Source organism: Pholis gunnellus, assembly GCF_910591455.1.
Source record: "Pholis gunnellus genome assembly, chromosome: 2".
Classification (NCBI taxonomy): Eukaryota; Metazoa; Chordata; class Actinopteri; order Perciformes; family Pholidae; genus Pholis; species Pholis gunnellus.
The window spans coordinates 17022381-17043287 of record NC_136536.1 but is presented as its reverse complement, the minus strand read 5'-3'; the positions used below and the strand labels follow the sequence as shown (position 1 = coordinate 17043287).

General features: G+C 38.1%; 2 protein-coding genes across 3 annotated transcripts; both read right to left on the bottom strand.

Moving 5' to 3' along the window:
• Positions 1-8263: 8263 nt before the first annotated feature.
• LOC306708514 (taste receptor type 1 member 1-like) lies at positions 8264-12949 on the bottom strand (the record flags this gene model as incomplete). The annotated part of the gene is made up of 6 exons (XM_079176356.1): positions 8264-9192; positions 10402-10522; positions 10826-11032; positions 11242-11967; positions 12188-12485; positions 12768-12949. 6 exons carry the CDS (start codon positions 12947-12949, stop codon positions 8264-8266), a joined length of 2463 nt encoding a protein of 820 aa, XP_079032482.1.
• A 618-nt stretch (positions 12950-13567) lies between these two features.
• On the bottom strand, positions 13568-20827 carry rer1 (retention in endoplasmic reticulum sorting receptor 1). 2 transcript variants are annotated; one of them, XM_079182647.1, is made up of 8 exons: positions 20754-20827; positions 19159-19240; positions 18192-18296; positions 17590-17686; positions 16827-16905; positions 15856-15991; positions 15521-15575; positions 13568-14089 (listed from the first exon to the last, which is right to left on the bottom strand). In XM_079182647.1, the coding sequence occupies exons 2-8, from the start codon at positions 19237-19239 to the stop codon at positions 14079-14081; spliced, it is 564 nt and encodes a 187-aa protein (XP_079038773.1). In that variant the 5' UTR covers position 19240; positions 20754-20827; the 3' UTR covers positions 13568-14078. The 2 variants fall into 2 exon arrangements, with proteins under 2 accessions (XP_079038773.1, XP_079038772.1); XM_079182646.1 differs by having other exon boundaries at positions 13568-15575.
• Between the last annotated feature and the right edge of the window lie 80 nt (positions 20828-20907).

Below are 20907 nucleotides of genomic sequence, written 5' to 3'. Positions count from 1 at the left end.
GAGCAGGTAAATTCATTCTATCACGAATAGATCTGGTTCTACTTGACGTGAAACCTTCAGAATTTCCTGTATTTCTGCATAAATGTGACCTACAATGTGATCAGCTCCAGACTCAAATCCTATAACTAGATAAATAGGGCACAGTTAAACAAATAATACAAAAACAATTATACTTAATCATTAAGCTACATTTTAGTTTGGTTTAGCGGTCCCTGCCCTTTTGAAAGACTAAGACCTGAAGAAGGTCAAAGCAGTTAAGCTTGGCACCCAGTGGTGCTGGACAAAGTGTGATTTACCCAAGAGGATAGTAACATGGACAGAGTTGTGGTATCTCATTCTTCCCTCCATCAATATTACAAACTCTTCCTTCATTGGCACACTTGTACGCATGGGGGCTGTCATAGGATCCAAGTTGTAAACTCTGTAGCAGGACGGACACAGTAGTGCAGATATTGACAGGTGTGAAACAGATTTATCTCAAGGCCAATATAGATGGTACCACGACAAGGACTTACTTGTTTTGGCTGACACATTAAAGCGGGAGAGATGGATGAAGTGGCCAGAGAACTTTAGCCTAACTAGACCAGTCGCCTTTGCTCAGAAGGGAACCAAGCCAGGTATGTCCCACAGATCTGAACCCACTCTACAGCAAATGGCTAGATCAAATGAGATGAGGTTAAAATAAGTTATATAAGACATTCTGAACATGAATATAGCAGCAAACAAATATTTGTGCAATGTAAAGATATACACTAGATATACACATCCTCTTACAAATGAGCTCTGCATGACTTAAGCTTTGACCACACAGGCCATTTGAAAGGAGATCATTTGCATCACTCTGTGGATGACAATGATAGATGGCCAGGCCATGAGCTATAAACACACCAAAGTTTGAATTCAGGCAAACTCCTGATGCGAGGGTGAAACTCCTTGTTCTGCTAGGTAGGAAGGGATGGGCCCTCATCTACAGGAGCGATATAGTTTATAGGGTGATGTCGTGGTTAATAGAAATCATAAATATTGTTTTATGGAAGCTACAAAGTGGCTAAACAACTTTACAATATGTTTTGGTGAATAGCAGTCATTACTATTTAATGTTTACACTTTGCTTCCAAAAGATCACTTACTAATCAACAGTGTGGTCAGTACTGTGACATTTCATTTCCTTGTACAGTATGTTAAGATGAAGTTTGACATGAAGTTAGATATATATTTCTTTTTTCTTTTTCCATTTCTGTCCATCTCAATCATAAATTACACATTTCAAGTCCATGCTCAGACTGTAAATGGTAGCAAGGCAATAAATGTGGCCTTGATGCTCATCTTCCAGTGCAATAGTTAGTAGCATCTCATGACCATTACATATTTAGTATTTACTGTTATTTATCCTTGACTGTGCTAAAACAATAGGGATCATGAAGAAATCAAAAGCTATTATTATTATTATGTTTATAGTTGTTCGTCTTTTTTGTTTTTTGTCATCTGGTATGGTCGTCTGTAGAATTAAGAAGATCAGATGAGAAAATAAATTAGCTTTCAGCATTTATTTTTCAAAATAGTTTCCCTATAGAATCTCTACATTATAGAATACATTATGAAACATCCATTCCATCATGTTTTTTAATAAAATCAAACTGATGCTATGAAATTATTATACATTTCATCTCTGTTTTTTTCTTCTAGTGCTAATAAATCAGCATATTGTGCACTGATAGTGGTCTCAAGGAGAGATGACACAGTGAAGGGGACACAAACATTTCTCTTTGGATGGATGGTTAACATCTTCCCAATACAGAATCAAGGTACCAAGACATAACCCATCAAAACACACACACACACACACACACACACACACACACACAAATTAGTGAAGCCTGGACCAAATGAAATTTTTTTATCAACAGCCAACAGTTTTGAGCTACACAGAATCTGATTAGTTTGTGTGTAATGTTGTGTTGGAACTGATGACTACACAGCTTTAAAATGTCTTGACTGCATCTTGCACACTTGCGACGCTGTTGTGATGACAAACTCCATCCACCGGCAGACAGAAATGCAAACACCTGGCAAAGTAGTCACAACCGCCTCTGTGATAATTCCAGATACAGTAGGTGTCTTCATGACCACATTATGCCTCGATGATTCACACACAGACTCACAAGGTGAAAACAACACCAGTGTTGCTGTTGCGGCTGGAAACCAGTTGGTAGAGAGACAAGGTTAATAAAAAAAACCATCACAAACCCCAAAACACATCTAGCTTTCTTGTATCCATCTTAAAGCAAGGATGTCATTACAGCTGTATCACTGTACAATGGCGACATAATTAATTACAGGACTGATACAGTTGGAAAAGAGTATATGATGGGTAATATGTTACAGTGTGGTTGTAGAAATAAGTAATTTTTTTAAATGAAGTGGCATGAGGGTAGAGGTTTTACAACTGGGGCAACCCATTTCAAAGGTGTATGCTCTTTTCGGACTCATATTAAACCTTTCTTACCCGAGCGAGCCCCATTTGGGGTTCAGAGCGAGACATTTAATCGAAGAGAGCGTCGTAGAAATCAAATTTCATAAAGCCATTTTACACACTGCAAACACCATTATAAACTATTATACTAACTAACTAAGCAGATCCGCCACAATATCATGTATTTTACGCCGCCACCGGCAATCTAAGTATTCAGAAAATGCTTCCATAATGGGGCCATTGCATCCCCCCGGCAAATCACACATCAGGAAGCACGAGCAGTTCACACAGATTCCAGCGATAACATCCAAATTTCTCTCCGTCAAAGCATCAAAAAGTTACATCCAAGAAGCCACCACAAAGCACAACGCCAACACTGCCAACATTAGAACCGCATCATACCTTGAGATGGTGTTCAGGGCGAAAACGGAGAAATCCGAAATAAATCCAAATGAGAAATGTGTTCGCTCGGTCACTGTGAGTGTCTGGAACCTAAAATGGCGATTTTCCGTTCATCTGACATAAAATGGGGGCGATTATGCTAGCCGGTGAATCATATAGGGGCTTGGGGCTTGGGGGGGTTGGGCGGCACGGCTTTGGAGTTTTAGTGGCTGAAAATTCTGTCAATCACTTCATGGTACTTACTTCACATACTGGTGTACTCGAAATAATCACCCGGTTCGAACAAGGCATCACATGCTCAAATCCGCCCACCATAGGCTTATCAAGCGCTCCATAGACACAGACAGAGACGAGGAAATTGCATGGAGGAGAGATATGATGACCCCCAGAGAGGTCAAAATGAGTCAAAATGATGCCAAACAGCTCTGTTATGATAGATTGTACAATATGAGTGATAAACAAAGTGAAATATATAGTTATATAGTATATAAAAGTACAATGGAAATTTTTTTTCGTACATAAACTTCTATAACTTGGGTTTGCTTCACTTTATTTACACCAAATCTTTGTGTGAGGCACCTGCACCCTTGTTGCTATGAATTGGGATTGTTATTAGGCTAGCCAGGGCCTCATTAAAAAAAATTAAAGTGCTTTTTCTTCAGGTGAACCTGGGAATTTTCCCTGTTTGCTGTGTTCTGTCTTCAGCTACTATTAACAAATCATCTCAACAAATCTCACAATTCGTAGTGTTATCGAACCATCAAAATTATTAAAATAGACCTTGTAGTTACAGAATCACAGTCTTTTTAGTATGGGTTACAATTTTCGAGCAGAGGCCTAAAAATAGGCCTAGGGTTTAAGAGGTTAGAAAAATATTAAACAATGCAACTCAAATTAAATTAAGATCATATCACATTGTATTTACAAAAATGGAGCCTCTGTGTGTCCATGAAGATACAGAAATATATTGATACAGACACAGAGGAAAGATTTTAGCATACAAAAGTGCGAAGTAGCCTTTATTTATTACTCCAATGAGGTGAATCTTAAATATGCATTCGGAACAAAGTTTTGCACACAAACTACAAGATCTGAATCTGTACAACATCATCACAAAAACATTATGACATTATGGACCCTTGTATGTATCACAATAGAAAGAAATATGTTACACAGTGTATTCATGGTGTGCCTGTAGTCTAGCCTATAAGCATCACAGTGAAGTGGCGCCTTCATGTGGTGACATTGTTGTTATCCCATTATTTCAATGTCTGGTCATCTGCTTTTGTTTCTTGTGTCTAGCCTTCAGCCCTAGTATTTGGGGATTTTCTTATGTTCCCGGCTTGTTTATAAAAGACGCAGCTGGACTCTGCAGAACACTCACCGCTAACAGCGATTGAGCGCCGTTAGTCTTGAGCCCTATTTTAAACTACCACTGCAAAATCCCAAACTGTACAGTTAAAGTACTTAAAGTTGTTGTGTTCTCACATTAAACTACAGCAGTTCACTCTGTAACTCTTCATGTATCAGCCTCAGTTTAATTTTGTTTTTGAAGCTACTTAGCAAACGTTAGCACGTTAAACTAAGATGGTGACCATAGCGAATAGCCTGCGCAGCATCAGCATGAGTCAGTACTAAAACTCAGAACTCAGTTAGTTGTTGTTGAGTATGTTGTAGTTTATCCTCTAACGTTAGCTTTTTACTTCTGGCGAATGCATTTACTCTTAAAAATTAATAAAAGTGATGTTCATTTGTGAAGATTATCTTGGTGAACAAAATGTGTAAGTATCATAAAGTTTTGTTTGTTTCAGGGGTTATTTTCTGCAGTAATCCTAAATTCAATGGAAAAATCCCATTGGCTCTTTTTCAAGAAAACCAGGAGAATGCTAACTTCCGGGTTGGCCATCAAATCTACCTTATCCCTGCAGCACTATATTGGGAGTAGGTTATATATACATGCTAATGTTAGCATTTAGTACCTATCAGTGTATACAGTGCCACAGAACCCTTAGCATGGCTGTAGACTAACACAACATTACAAATGCCTCTTGTTGAAATGTGTATGACTGTATATTGTTATCGTTAATTTCAAGATTCTTACACCTCTGAGTAAAACAACTAAATAAACAATCAACCTATTTAGGGTACAGCTTTAAAGTACTATGTACTTTTCTACTCTATTCACTAATGATTGTGATTTAATTGAAAGTATTCAGGAGGCCTGAAGCACATATACTGAAGACACCCATTTACTGGTGCTACTGTCTGGTGTTGTAATTCTGAATGAGACCTTGGAAGTACTCCTGTGTGTTTTTGTATGATTGAAAAAGGATGATGTGACATTTTGGGAGGAAATACCACAACAGAAAGCAGTAGAGACTGAAGAGTATTGCCACGGCGTTAAGTGTTTGGATGTACTTGCCATGGTAAAGTAAGTATACAGTGGCAAAGATGATCCAGGTGAGGATCAGCAGGAGCAGGCAGAAGGTTATTGCTTTGGCTTCATTGTAATTTTTAGGAAGGTCTTTTCCCATGTATGAGAAAATAAAGCAAAGGGAGCACAAAGATAAAAGTAAAACCACAGGACCAAAGGTTGCTTTGAGGGTTATGTCACAACCAAGTATGATTTTGTCTGGGTACCAACATGTTTCATTGGAGGGCTTGGGAGGGGCAAAAGTATAGCCAAAAAGAAGTAGGAGTGCCTGAGTAACAAATGCGACAGTGATGACCAGCCACTGTCCATGATATTTCATCCACAGACTGTGGAGCTTGGGGAACTTGGAGGCTATTTTGAAAATGCAAACAATTTGAAAAGAGCGCACAAAAAACGCTAGACAAACTGTGTAGAACAAGAGAAATGGTAAGAACCGTAGGATACAAAAGGAAGTGGTTGGCTTACCAAAGTAAAAGAACACACTAAGACTACACAGACTCAGGCAGCCGAAAATTAGGAAGCACATTGATCCCCCAGCAGATCTGACCACAGGTGTGTTGTAGTTGATGGCAAAGAGAACGGACATGGCTAGTGTGAGGCCCACCAAGGCCCAGGCTCCGACCATGATGCACTTGTAGGGATCCTCTGTTTAACATGAGAGAAACAATTTGTCAATGAAGTTGAGGTTCACTTTTAAAAAGTACTCTGTGGGTAAAGCAAGTTCAAACAGTTTAGGAAGCTTTGTTAGACGTTTAATTTATGATACTGTATGAGCAAAACTCTAGCCTACAGTAAATTTCTTTACTCAAGGCTGAGGCTCAAGGCTTGAGCCTCACATTCACTATGCAATTCTGTCTGCCACGGGGCACGATTCTGGGAAAATGAAGGCTCGTTGGCGTGCTGGCTAATGATGGCAGCGAGAAACAAACGTGTATGATCCATTGTCAGTTTGACAATCTAAACAAAGAACACGCTTTTGTCTTGGGGTGGCCTTTCTAAAATGAGCAGTGGTCAAAGTTACTATATTCTGTTATGATCAAGGAGTTGATACGCAGACAGTTGAAAGTGGCAACGATCTTACGAATATTTATTGTTCGCCTGCTGTATCATCCCAACTTCATTCCGTCATTGCGTGCATTATGTTCAGCAAAGTATTTTATCTTGGTACATCACTTTTTATAACAACTCAACTTTCTGTTGCAGTAAAAGTTGAAAAATTGGATGGCCCTTTAAAAGAAAGATATACTATAAGAATGATCTCACCAAGTTCAGATGAGATTGTTAGATCACACAGGATATTCACAAGCAAATATACACAAATGAAATGAATTCAACCCAATAGCTTTGGTTTATGCTAAATGACCACCTCCTCTTACAAATGATTGCATGAGTTACCTTTGGCCTGCACAGGTGATTTGAAATAGGAAAATGAACTTGATAAATGGTCAGGACTCTCACCAGAATTTGAATTCCTCCTGACTGAAGCGCAGAACTCCTTGTTCTGCTTTGTAAAGTGAAATCAATCTTTATTTGTCATTACCATGTGCAGTGACATGCCACATTGCCATGGTCCAAGATTGTACAATTTAAAAAGTTGTTGTGCTAACTAAAACAGCATATCAAGACCAAAAAAACGGTCTGACAAAAGGTATTTTAATTTTGATTTATTTTCCAGAAAATGCCCCCATTACTGTGGGATTTTGTGACACTATTCTGAAAGGTTTTCACAATCTATACTAATAGTTTAAGTATATAAGAAAAGTTAATGGACAATGAGGTGGCTACAACACTTCACTATAGTGTTTGGTGCAAGCAGTCATGTCTGTGATATGTTTGCACTTTCATTCCAAGAGGTTAATAACTTTATAACCAACATTAGTGTAACATTTTGTTTCCTGTATGTTAAGATGAAGTTTGACTTTGTATGTATTATTTTCTTTGTCTCTGTTGTCCATCTTAATCTTAAGTAATGTACTTCTGACCCATTTTTAAGAATATCATTTCAAATCCATGAGGAAACGGAGGCAATAAACTCACAGAAAAGTGCAGTTAGGTATCATATTTAGAAAGTTATTCATTGCTTATATGCTTTACAAATGTACTCCAATTTTAATCTTACAATTGTTACAGTAGAGGTAAGAATACATATATAATGAAAATTGAGGAAACTTAAGACATACATGTATATTTAAGATCAAAGAGTAGTCTAGCATGTAGAACTTTTGTCATGATGTGGTGAGATTAGTGTTACACCAAAAAACAAACATTCCCTTTTAATATCTTTATTGAATTGACTTTATGTAACGTACCATGTCTTCGGGCTGTTTAATGACACATAACCTAATAAGACCTAATAAGAATAGCACATTAAATTCAATTCAATTGAATTATGAGGAAAAAAAAACTTCAACCGTTCCAGGAAGTCTTCAGGTCGTCCAAGACATTAATACCTTTCAGTGTTATGGATACTCCTTACCTGACCAAGACACTATTTTTCATCTATAGTCCCTGGACAGATGTTACAAAGTCAATTGCATAGTATCAATCTCCTCACTTAACTTCCCACAAGAATATGAAAAAGCACATATCCCAAAATATTGAATTCATCCATCATGAGACCTGCACAGTTAGGTATCTTCAAAAGTGACGTATCTTAAGTGTTACAATGAGAAGAAGGCAGCATATACATCAAGACTACTGTATACTCAGAATCTAGGGTCATGTTGCCCACCATCTCCGAAATAACTCTTGCCACAATAATTCAAAGTGTATCTTGTTCTTGCTCATTTCAAGGCTTTGTTTATTTATATAGTCATCAAAATAAAAATTCACAAAAAAACAAGCATAAAGCATTAGTTTACAACTCTTGGAAGAAAAAACTAATAGAGACAGAGATTATGATTACAGGCACATCAGCTTTTCAGTCTGTAGAGATGCTTATTTACTGGAAGCGGCTACTGGCTAATGGTTTTGGTGTAATTCTGAATGAGACCTTGGAAGTACTCTTGTGTGTTTCTGTGGGGTTGAAAAATTATGATGTAGCATTTTGGGAGGAAATACCACAACAGAAAGGAGTACAGACTGGAGAGTATTGCCAGGGCGTTAAGTGTTTGGATGTACTTGCCATGGTAAAGTAAGTATTCAGTGACAAAGATGATCCAGGTGAGGATCAGCAGGAGCAGGCAGAAGGTTATTGTTTTGGCTTCATTGTAATTTTTAGGAAGGTCTTTTCCCATATATGAGAAAATAAAGCAAAGGGAGCACAAAGATAAAAGTAAAACCACAGGACCAAAGGTTGCTTTGAGGGTTATGTCACAACCAAGTATGATTTTGTCTGGGTACCAAAATGTTTCATTGGAGGGCTTGGGAGGGGCAAAAGTATAGCCAAAAAGAAGTAGGAGTGCCTGAGTAACAAATGCCGCAGTGATGACCAGCCACTGTCCATGATATTTCATCCACAGTCTGTGGAGCTTGGGGAACTTGGCGGCTATTTTGAAAATGCAAACAATTTGAAAAGAGCGCACAACAAAACACGCTAGACAAACTGTGTAGAACAAGAGAAATGATAAGAACCGTAGGATACAAAAGGAAGTGGTTGGCTTACCAAAGTAAAAGAACACACTAAGACTACACAGACTCAGGCAGCCGAAAATTAGGAAGCACATTGGTCCCCCAGCAGATCTGACCACAGGTGTGTTGTAGTTGATGGCAAAGAGAACGGACATGGCTAGTGTGAGGCCCACCAAGGCCCAGGCTCCAACCATGATCAGTATAGCCCCGCTGTCTGTGAATGGGATGTACTCCACCAGCCGCAGATTACATGATGTACTTCCTGCTGCAGACCATTCTGTTTCCTTACAGTTGATGCACTTGTAGGAATCCTCTGTTTAACATGAGAGAAACAATTTGTCAATATAATTGAGGTTCACTTTTGAAAAGACCCGTATGGGTTAAGAAAGTTCAAACAGTTTAGGAAGCTTTGTTAGACGTTTAATTTATGATACTGTATGAGCAAAACTCGAGCCTACAGTAAATTTCTTCATCAGAGGTTGTAAGCGTAGGCTCTGTGCGGACATCCGCACACCACCAATTTGTCGTGCTGCGCGGCCACCATGTTACAAGTGGTAGCACAGTGATCTACTGTGCATCTGTGGAACGTGTCCTCCAAGCGGACAGTATAAACAGAACTACGACGCCTATCTGGTTTCCACAGTTGGTTGGGAGTATAACGCCCCACTCACACGTTCCGCAAGGACGGCCGGAGGGCATTAGTTGAAGTGGAATCATGATGAGGAAACGTTTGGATCTTTAATACCCTGCAACATCCGTGTCAGCGTAGTTATAAAATGTTGGATGTGCACATTCCTGACCCTCAGGATTGGGACATGTATAAATCAAGCTTAAGCAAGACTTGAGCCTCACTTTCACTATGCAATTCTGTCTGCCACCGGGCACGATTCTGGGAAAATGAAGGCTCGTTGGCGTGCTGGCTAATGATGGCAGCGAGAAACAAACGTATATGATCCATTGTCAGTTTGATAATCTAAACAAAAAACACACTTTTGTCTTGGGGTGGCCTTTCTAAAATGAGCAGTGGTGAAAGTTATTATATTCTGTTATGATCAAGGAGTTGATACGCGGACAGTTGAAAGTTGCAAGCCCAACGAATATTTACTGTTCTCCTGCTGTATCATACTAACAGCAATGTTGTTTGAAAAAAGGAATCCCAGAATTATAGGCCTAAACCGTCTAGAACAAATGAATGGAGCATGATTTGTTGGTGAAATTAGGTTTTGGCTGACAGAGGATTGTAAGGACCAAATTGAAAAAGAATTTGACAGTTACCACGCCCTCTCAATGTCCAGTCTGCAGAGACACCCTACTCTGGTAAAGGAAGGTTAGCCACCATGGTGTCCACTCAACTTCCCAGGAGGAAGGATGGAGTCAGTGTGGATGTTGCTTCTGCCTGGCTTCCAATAAGGATTCCCAGTAAGCCATAACAAAGTTTAAAAGTCTGAAATTGGCTCACATCAAGACCAGAATGACAGCACGGCTTTTACTTGTTTTCTTCCCCTCATGTAAAATAATTTACCTGTTTTGTTGATATAAGTTTCTTTAGGACAGATTTCACAATCAAAGCAGCATTTGTGGATTCCATGTTGCGTTTTTGCAGATCCTTCCTCACATTCTTTGGAACACCGTGCAGTAGGCACCTGTACAAGACAATTATTTAGACAAGTAAGGACAAGTGCAAGATAACGCTGTAGGAGGGTGGAGGCAAATTATAGACAAGTGGTGGTATTTAGGCGAATACAGCTTTTTAAAATTCTAAACGGGGTTTGTAATATGCCTTCAACACTGAACATAACATTTAGACCCTGTCACAGCTTTTGCAAAATAAATGTGCACATGTGCATTCATCCACACACACATCCGTGCAGAAGTGGGAAAACAAAACAAAGTAGTTTCAAATCAACATATAGCGTATAAATCAGTTGTAGGGAAAAACAACTTACTTTTTCCTTTGTGTTCCACTGAATTTTGGTGTCGTTGATGAAGAAGTGGAACTTTGGGTGAAAATGACAAAAGCCGATCTCCTCTGCATCTCCACTTTGGTTCCAGAAAACTATAGAATAGGATCCGAAGTTTGGATCGCCATTCTCATCGAATGTAACACTTTGATTTAAAAGTGTAAAGTTTGACTTCTTCAGCTCTGCCAGAACCTGATGTGGGTACACAGAGTTCAGAGAACTTGCATTAATAATAATGTTTACAATAAACATTATTAGGTGATGATTCAATCGGTTTTTAACCTATAAGTTTTAGACTTAAATAAGCTTCTCTGTAAGATAAACTCGTCAGTAAGATACATTGACAAGAATCAGATGGTGAGAACAAACTAAATGATTTATGAAATGATGTGTACACTTACCATGTGTGGGTACACTGTAATATTGCTATTACATCTGCCTGATTCACATTGCAAGGCATTGTGCAAGGCATGAGCGATGGCATGTACAGCAGAGTAAACAGGGAAATTAAAAGATGGGTCCACAGCAAGGATTTCTTCTGCACTCAGGCTGCTGCAGTTGCAAACCTGATTACACAACATATTTTGTTCTTCATTTTCACAATAGGTCTGGCTTTTGGAAGAATAGATAAATTCCCTAAAACCAGGTATTGTCATCTTTGGCTCAGAAACCCCAATTACAGTTCCAATATTTTTGATTCCCTTCTTCTTGGGGAGCTCCTTGTTTAAGGACCATGCATCCCCTGCTATCCAAACCTTCTTGGTGACATTTAGTTTTATTGCTTCGTTAATGAGATCTTCAGCAGTCCATTCAGGAGCAAAAACAATAATGATGGGTATCCTCTGCGCCTCTATCTGTTTGAATATTTTGGAGTGATCTGTGTATTTATTGAGGCCTTTGGTGTATGCCAGACAAATATCAGTGTTGTTAATCCTCTTTATGAACAAATCCCGGCCATCGTTTCCATAATCATCATCAATGTTAAGGAAAGCAACCCAGCTCCAGTTGAAGTGTTGCATAATGTTAACAATCACTTCTATGACTTCTTTATTGGGATGTACAGAACGTAGGAAAGAGGGGAAATTCTGTTTTCTTGAAAAGACTGAACTAGCAGCTCCATAACTGACCTGTCAAAAGAGCAATAGAAAAAATTATAATTTTCAGTTACAAATTCTTAAATGTAACATTAAAACACAGTTTACAGTAAATTTATAGTAACTTACTGTATATATTTTAAGAGTAATAAAGAAATCGTCATTATTTTAGTGACAAATTTAGAAGCTGTTTTAATTTTTTTCAAATGTATGTAAAACAGTTTTAATCACTTGATGTATCTGGAAAATGTACCATAGGAATGAGATCCATCATGAACAGCGGGGCTACAGTCAGGGCTTGAGTGCTTGTATAAGTGCCGACCACGGCCATCACTTTAGACAGATTCTTGTGCGGTTCACCCCAAGGTTGGATCAAGCCGTCGACTGAGAGGAGTTTCAAGATGCCTGGAAAATTCTGTATATCTGAGCAGTGGTCAAATATCTCATAGCCCAGAGATACATTTGGCAGGAGTTTGGTGGAGTTATTAATTTCCTCTACAGAGAATCTCATCAACTGAAACCTCCGATAACTTGACAGAATGAAGGGTTTACTGTGGATAGAGGATGGAAAGTGAGAATTAGTTTCACTATTTACTGCCTGTACAGACATGTACATCTGAACCAAGATTATAATGGACGTCAATAATGCAGACTTGATGTTCTTTGATAATATAGCAATAGATTAAATCGTTCTTGAGGAAAGGTTACGAGCTATTTCCACTGACCTGAAAGCTAAGGCAAAACTTGAATGTGTAAGCTGTCATGTGTTCACATCAGGCAGTAATTATTTTCAACCTCAGAAGATATTCTTTCAGACTCATTGTAAGACTCACCTGGAGCAGTCGATGGCTTCTGGACGGTCTTGTTTAACAGCGGAATTATCATGATGAATGTCAAAAAGTCCAGCCAACAAATAATCTCCTTCCAGCTGAAACTCTGAGGCTGGGGCAGCGCATTGAGCCAAGGCATGTAGAAAAGCTCCCAGGAGAAGCAGAGAAACAAATAAGTGTTTCATTGTGCTAGTTAGCCTACCAATACCTTTACCAATCTGATGTGAAACATGAAATGGGAGCGCATACGAGTTGTCGGAAATACACAAATCAGTATGCAAAAATCTTTGAAGTGGTCCTTACCGTCCCCGTGACACAGTGCATTCAAAAAGTACTTTGACACCTTCACTTACATCTCTTTTGATGTTGCAGCCTTGTTCTGAAACAGTTTGAATTATTTTCCCCCTGATCAATGCACCCTCAATAACCAATAATGACAAAGTGAAAACAGGATTATAGAATTTTTTGCAATTTCATAAAAATAAAAAACCTGAAATATCATTTTGTCCCCAAGTATTCAGAACATTTGCTCAAACACTTTCATATGTTTCTAAACCTTGATTGGAGTCCCATCACTAGTGGTAAACTAAATGGATTGCACAAGATTTGGAAAAGCACACACCTGTTTATAAATTTGTCATCTCATCAATATAGGGGTGTTTAAAGATGTTAAGTGATTTATGAATTGTACTGAAAGGGAGTCAAATGAATGAAATGTAGACGCATTTGGGCTGATCAGATTTGTTGTTTGACCTTTAGCTCCACCATTAATATATGCAAATTAGGAGACAGACACAACTATGTACTGTTTGTAGGGACACAGCCTCTTTAATAGCATTTGGAGTGAAAAAAAAAAATTACACTTAAGTTGTTAAAATCAAGTTTTTGTTTATAACTGTAGCACAGGAAAACGATAACATGCAGTCTATGAGAAACATATTTAATTCATCCAATCTAGAACCCAATTAACCAGTTCTGCTTGCATCAATTTCAACTGAAATGGATTTAAACACTTGGAAACAGTATGGTGGTTGAAAGAAAAAACTAAAATAAAAATAATCTCAAAAGAATTTCATATTTTCAAATATATATATATACACACACACAAATCCTACAGACAACCCTTTGAAACAAACTTTTTACAGGAAAATGTTTTGATCCCTTACTACAGTGCTGACCAAAGTTTAATAATGACAGATAATCCCCAGCATTCTGATAAAAATGGAGAAAAACAAATCAACAGGTTTATAGAAAAGAGTGATCGCCAACCACTTCATCCATTTGTTATAATAAAAGCTCTCAATCTCTGTGTTCTTATGTTTCCTCTGCAAAAGAAAGAGAACAAAAGTTTGCTTGGAATGACTATTTACCATAACTTTTTCAAAGTAAACAGACTTTAAAGTACTAAAACAGCTAGTCTACATAGATCGAATAGACCCCAGGCTTTGAAACCTAGATGGGTAAATGTTTCAAAGAGAACAGGTCGTCGGGATAGATGTGCAATTGCTCGACTATTATTTCAGATTAGACCTCGTTAGGAATTGGGCTTGAATACTGGCTGTGCAATTTAAAAGATAAAGTACATTTTGAACAATGATGCACATAATGGTCTAAAGATGTGACGTAAAACTAATTTATTGACTTGCCATATCAAGCTAAATGCGTCCTTAAATAATGCAAAGAAATTTGGTTTATAGGGGTGCTCAACGACACAGTATCCCAGCTCTACAAAGGCGTTAGAGTAGAAAGAACTGATTTAAGGTAGACCACAGGCTACAGGAGACCAAATGGGTTGGGATTAGTGACACTCGCTTTGAATAAAGCATTCAATGATGTGGTGGGTGGCTTAAGATTTAAGTCAAGTCCCTGTTAATCATCCATAATAATGCTTGCTCCACTGGCTATGCTAGTGAGAATCAGGTAACAAAAAAAAATTGTTTGAGGTGCCAATTCAAGTTAAAAAATTATTTGGCGCTAGGAATAGGCTAATCATTTCAAGAGATGAATTAGGTGTTTTTCTGTTTTTTTTTTAATGCATATTCAAGTGAAATGTGACTAATTTTTCCAAAGTGACTGCATGTAGTACAAATGACTGGCTGAGACACTTGTGACCCAGAGCAGCCGCACAATCTTATCACAAAAGATGAAATGATTCAACTTAAAGACATTGCATTTCCTTCAGCTTCCTCTTACACATTTAATCATGTCATGTTTCTAACACTACTGACTTTTAATATATAACGTGTTACAAATAAGTAGGTACCAATATATTAATCAAAAATTGGCAGATTTATTTCACTTGGGAGAAGGAGATGTACTGGAATCCCCATCATTGAAAAAAAATAATCACAAATTTCACGGCAACTTTTTTCCAGTGTGGTTCCTCCTTGGCGACTTTATACTTACCCCATGGGGTTAAAAAGGCAGCACTGAGTCTCACCTACCACTGAACAATAGCAGACCAATCCTAAAATGAGGATCGGGGTCCTCAAGAAAAAGAAGGAAAAAAAAAACCCTACCCCTAAATAGACAAAAGGCAATATTCCCAGACTTATTTGATCCATGCTGGTTATATCCTCATCTGAACCATGGATCAAACTTTTTTTTATTTTTCATGTTACTGTTCCGCTTACAAAAAGGTAAATCAATCTCTAACCCTCGTCACTCCCCACTAACTGTGACTGATAAATTTAAAAGGAGAAGGAGGGGAAGGGGGAGATTCTAACTAGCAAAAGGTTTCCCTGTTTCGTCCTTGCCTTTGTATGTCCTCTTCCCATGTGTGAAGGGTAGGTATCTGTACTTGACCATATGCTAGAGAAAGTGGGGAAGAAAAAGAGGAGAATTAGCAACAAGTATTTCTAGGATTTGCGTGAACATTCTTTTTTACTTATCCCATGTAGTGGGAGTAGAACAATGATAGCTGGAATTCAATACTGAACAGATGCTCTGCACCCGTACAATATAATGCAATCAAATAAAATGAATCTCCTTCAAAACATATGATTAGAGGTTTAGCTTTGTTTACGTTACACTGTGACTCCAGTACAGCTGCAGTGCACCTATTATGCGTCAGGCCATGTATACTTTTTACCTTGATCTGCCTCTTCATGGTGATGCAGAAGAGCATGATGAAGTACATTACAAGTATAGGCCAGAACACTGGCACATTGAAGGCTTCAAAAAATGTGCAAATCATGGCGATGACGATGCCTTTTGTCGCCGAATGCCTGGCAAGAGAAGATAACCTCAGTTAAAACAGTTTAACCACATTAGTTAGCATAAAATCAACAACATCCTCAACTCGTAACCATTCATGTACTGGATGCATACGTCTAGACACTAAAGGAGATTTCATTTAGGAATTTAGCACATAAATAAAAAAATATAGGAAAATGCAAGATACGTGGAAACAAATATGACAAACAACTCACAATGAACAAAAGGTTTTTGGCTAAATTAAATTTCTTAACCTGTTCTAAAGTATCTTATTTTCTCAAGTTCAGTTAACACAGTGAGTCTGAAAACAGCTGATAAATATGTCAATGCTATTACAGTTATCTCTCCGTTTAACCAAAGATCATCGTTTTATACACGATGAAAATGCCACTTTCCTCTCTTCCTGCTTTAGTGCATAAGAGGACAAAGAGCTTAAATAAACACATGGCGGTCAGGCAAGGTTTAACAAGAACTGTAAATAGTAGAACACAGAGAAATGTTGACTTAATGCTCAACCGGTAGCCTTTTCATTGATACACAATTTTTATAAACTGCTCAAAGATGCTAATGTTCCCGGTGAAAGTTTGTCAAGCGTCTACAAGAGTCTAATTTAATGTCTTTAGGCATGATCTATGGATGAAGTAGAGGATAAGTCAAGATGAGGATGTAAGATCACACAGCGTCACAAACAAATACACACCAGGTAATTCCATCTAACATCTCGGTTTTGTTTTACATGTTTAAATGCATGACTTTAAAGTGGACCACAGGTCACTTCAAAGGAATTCATTTGCAATGACTCTGTGGGTGACAATGACAGGTGGCCAGGCCATGAGCTAGACTCACCAGAATTTGAATTCAGGCAACCTCCTGATGAACGGGCGGAACTCCTCGTTTTGCTTGGTGGGGAGGGATGGGCCCTCATCTGCAGGAGAGAGAGGTTATGGTGATATGTTGTAGTTATTAAAAAGTGACATCTTCAATCACGAGACCAGCAACATACAAGTCCAAACACAATGTGATCAAAATGATTATTACGTTCATGTTGTATTTTATTAAAAAAAAGACCCAATTACTCTGGAACCGACACTGGTCTGAAATGTTGTTAATCTGTAATAACAATTTATGTACAAAGGAAAAGCTTATTAGGCTAAATAAGGGGAATAAAGTACTTCACAATAGTTTTTGCTTTTATGCGTCTGCGCTTAACTTCCGTAAGATCACTTGTTCATCAAGAGTGTGGCCGGCACTATGACATGTTATTTCCTTGGATGTTCTAACAAGTTTGACTTTGTGGATGTTGTGCTCTTGTTTTGTTTGGATCCATAAATCTCAATGTTAAAAAGTGTTGCACACTTCCAACCATAGACAAAGAATTTCAACTCCATCCTCAGATATATGAATCTCCAACAGTATTTTGTTCTGCATGTGATGCATACCTGTGTTGTGTATGGAAAAGTATTCTTGAGCTCTTTAATATAGACCATAATGTGTGGAGGTTAAAAGCCTAAATAAACAGCTAGTTAATAACCCAATAGGTAACCTACTGCAAATAACACAATATGAAAACTGTACAAAGAGCTGATCAGATTTAATTCATTCAACTTGCCTTCGTCAAGCATTGAAGGATCCACTTTTGGCGATAGAAAAGCAATGAACAGGTTGAGATGGTAGATTCCCAAAGCATATGTTACTATATACCAACCCTGAAAGGCAGCATAAGAAACATCACTACATTAACAGGATTTATGGGCCGCCAGAAAACATAAATGTGCAACTTTTGTTAGTGAACATTACACACACATATGAGCAAGAACACTTTCATGGAAACAGAACAGGCAAGTCGGCAAATTTTCAAAACACACATTAGACAGTTGGGATACAGAATGAAACATATGTACAGTCTCTGTCCTCTTGTAGTGTCCTCTAAGCCAATCTTTCACCTTTGGTGAAAATCAGCACAAAACAAAACCAATGAGCCTTAAATATAATACAATCCAGTACAACAACACCACTAACTACTAGTTAAATAATTAGTAGAGGTGAATAAACACCTCTTACTCTGACAGCCTCAAAAATAAATTGCAGGGCAAGTTCAACATTTGGTTACAGTGTTGCTTGTATTACAACTACGTACAACTCTCATGGCTTGCATCTGTTTACCTCCAGAATGGTATAGTAAATTGGAAAAAACTGAAAATGATCAATTACCTGTAGTATGTACACTCTGATCATGTAGACTGCAGTAAGTAGTAGAGTAGCTCCCCATCGCACTGCATGGAATGGCGTTGACTTGTCTAGCCATGACTGATAGACCTATAACGAAAAATAGAGGGAAAAAAATATATATATAGCTATCAGAGGCAGAGAATGTCACTGATGACAAAGTAAGACAACCTTAGATTTATTTAAAAAAAAAAAAAAAAAAAAAAAAAAAAAAAAAAAGGTAGAGCCATTTGGAAACGCTTCGCTTTGTGGAGATACTGTGACATTTTACATTAATTATTGTAAATGAATACACAATTCAAGTCTTTCCTAACCTTCGACCCATGTGTTTCTCTGCCTGACCGACCAATACAATTGGCCACCTTCCCACTTTCAGTTGGGATGCACTGATAACACTGCTGCATACAAAGCTTGAAGAATACTACTACTGAGGGATTATCCTAACTACAAAGGAGTGAAGAAAATGGAAAATATGAAACTGAAAGTAGTAAAAGTGCTGTTCTGCTTTAATGCAAAGGATGCAGGACTCTTTAAACCTAAAAATAAGCCTATGTTTGTGAATGTAATATTTTTAGAAAACTGGAAGAATTCAACAGGTACAGCCTGTCCTCAAACATCCCAGTACAGAAGATTTCTTAAAATAAAATGCCAAAACATATGAATTCCATAAAAGTTACTTTAACCACCACCAGTTTAATTGATACTAATTTAACATTTAAGCAGATAATATGAATATATAAACGTGTGTTAGCAAGGTAGATAGACTGGTGCTTAACAAATCTGAATTATCTTTATTGGCCTAATAACATAATAAAAACATTTGACTCAGGTTTTTTTTTTCCATCTCTCCCAATATATTTACACATGATATTCAATCCAGTATTTACACCAGTCTATAAAATCATTTAATCCCTAAAATATACATTTGTGATTTGAACAGTACACATTTTACCTGTCCAATCCGTGTGAAAAAGGCACCAACTACAGATGGTTTCCCATGGATTGACTCCCCAACACTGTCCCCTTCTGACATTCTGCCAGCAAAGATGAAAGACATTTTGATTAGTGGTGCGTGGATGTATAAGCTTGGCTAGTATGACTGAAACACACTTTATATGTAATCTAATATGCACAAATCTAGCATCTCCCACTCTAAACTATATTGGCTAGAATTTCAAATCAAGTTTGTAAGACAACAGGCCATGAACCTTTTCCAGCCAGCATAGTTTTTGTGAAGAGAAAAAAGACACGTCAATATTTACTTCACATGTTGTTTATTGCCTCTTTTAGTCATGTTTTACTTCTTAGTAGGGTTAAGCATTAAATGTAGGTCTTAAGTACAATAATCATTAACACCATATAAGGCTAGTTAAGAAAGTAGTGAGTCTACAGAAATGTGTGATCCGCCGTTTGGAGCTGTGAAGACCAGAATCTGGTCGGTGTGTGTGTTGTGAAGTTAAGTGAGTCCAGATGGGGAAGCTGTCTGACAGGTACACATAACCGGTGCTAAATGATGTGTAGCGTTAGATAACGAACATGGGGAACTCTAGTATTCGTTCTGTTGAAACTAACAAGCTAGGTAACGATGTTTGAACCTAAATTTAACCAGTGGCGACATATTTCGGCTGCTTTTACTTCGAACTTTTCAGTGATCCATTAATTTAACGAGTAGATCATACATTTTCTATGTAACGTTGACGTTAGCCGGTTGCCCCCCTTTAACATAGTTCGGGGTTAAGTTTCAGGTATTTTATTACCAACTTGCATTGTGTAACCGTAGCGATTACAGAGTTTTAATGAGGAATTTTGACATGCAACGGTAGCTAAAAAGGCAAGATCGTGTAGAGCTGTTCGTGATTGTGGCTAACGTTAGCTGCATAGCTAGCAAACAGGCTGAAGCGGTCTGGAAGGCAGCTAATAAGTCGTATTTATCACAACAGGCTCTCATTGAAAACTATGGCATGGATACGATAGAAACAAAACATGCAGTAACTGTGACAAACGTTTCGTCAATGCCATTATTTTAAAGAAAGAGCATTACTCACGTTAGCTTACAAATTAGCCATAGAAACAGCTAACTAGTCATCTGAAAGCACATTGCCCTTTGGCCCAAATCATCGCTTTTATGGGTTATGTAGTTTTCGTAAAGCTACAGTTAACCCCTATCAGTCCTTAAATTAATGTATGCGACTACATTTCCCTGAACTTAAGAGTAGCGCCTATCAAAACCTGATTAAAGAAAGTGTAGTTCATGATCCCCTCTTATTTCCATTACAATCCATGTTGATCAGGAAAACGTCAAACTACAAGTACCAGCAAGGACTGTGACAATATGACAACTCACTTCCGCCGATACAGTAGTACGTTGCCAACGGCTAGCCAGCTAACGTTAGCCCAGTTACAAATCAAACCACTCCAGCAGCCACATCCGCACTCACTGAATGATACAATGGTTTTGAAATGTGTTTCTTGGTTTTAATACTTGTCTGGGTCTCGTGGTGTTGTTTGCAATTACGGTGAAAATAATCAATGACAGTCATTTCTTACCTGATACGGCCGCTGTGTCACTACCCGGCTCTACCTAGCTAGCTAAACTAGCCACTTCTGGATGTTAACACGTCAGTACTTCCGCAAGGATTCGAGCTAGAGCTAACGGCAGGCAGGATAGTAGAACCCAGGCAGGCTAGTAGAACTCAGGCAG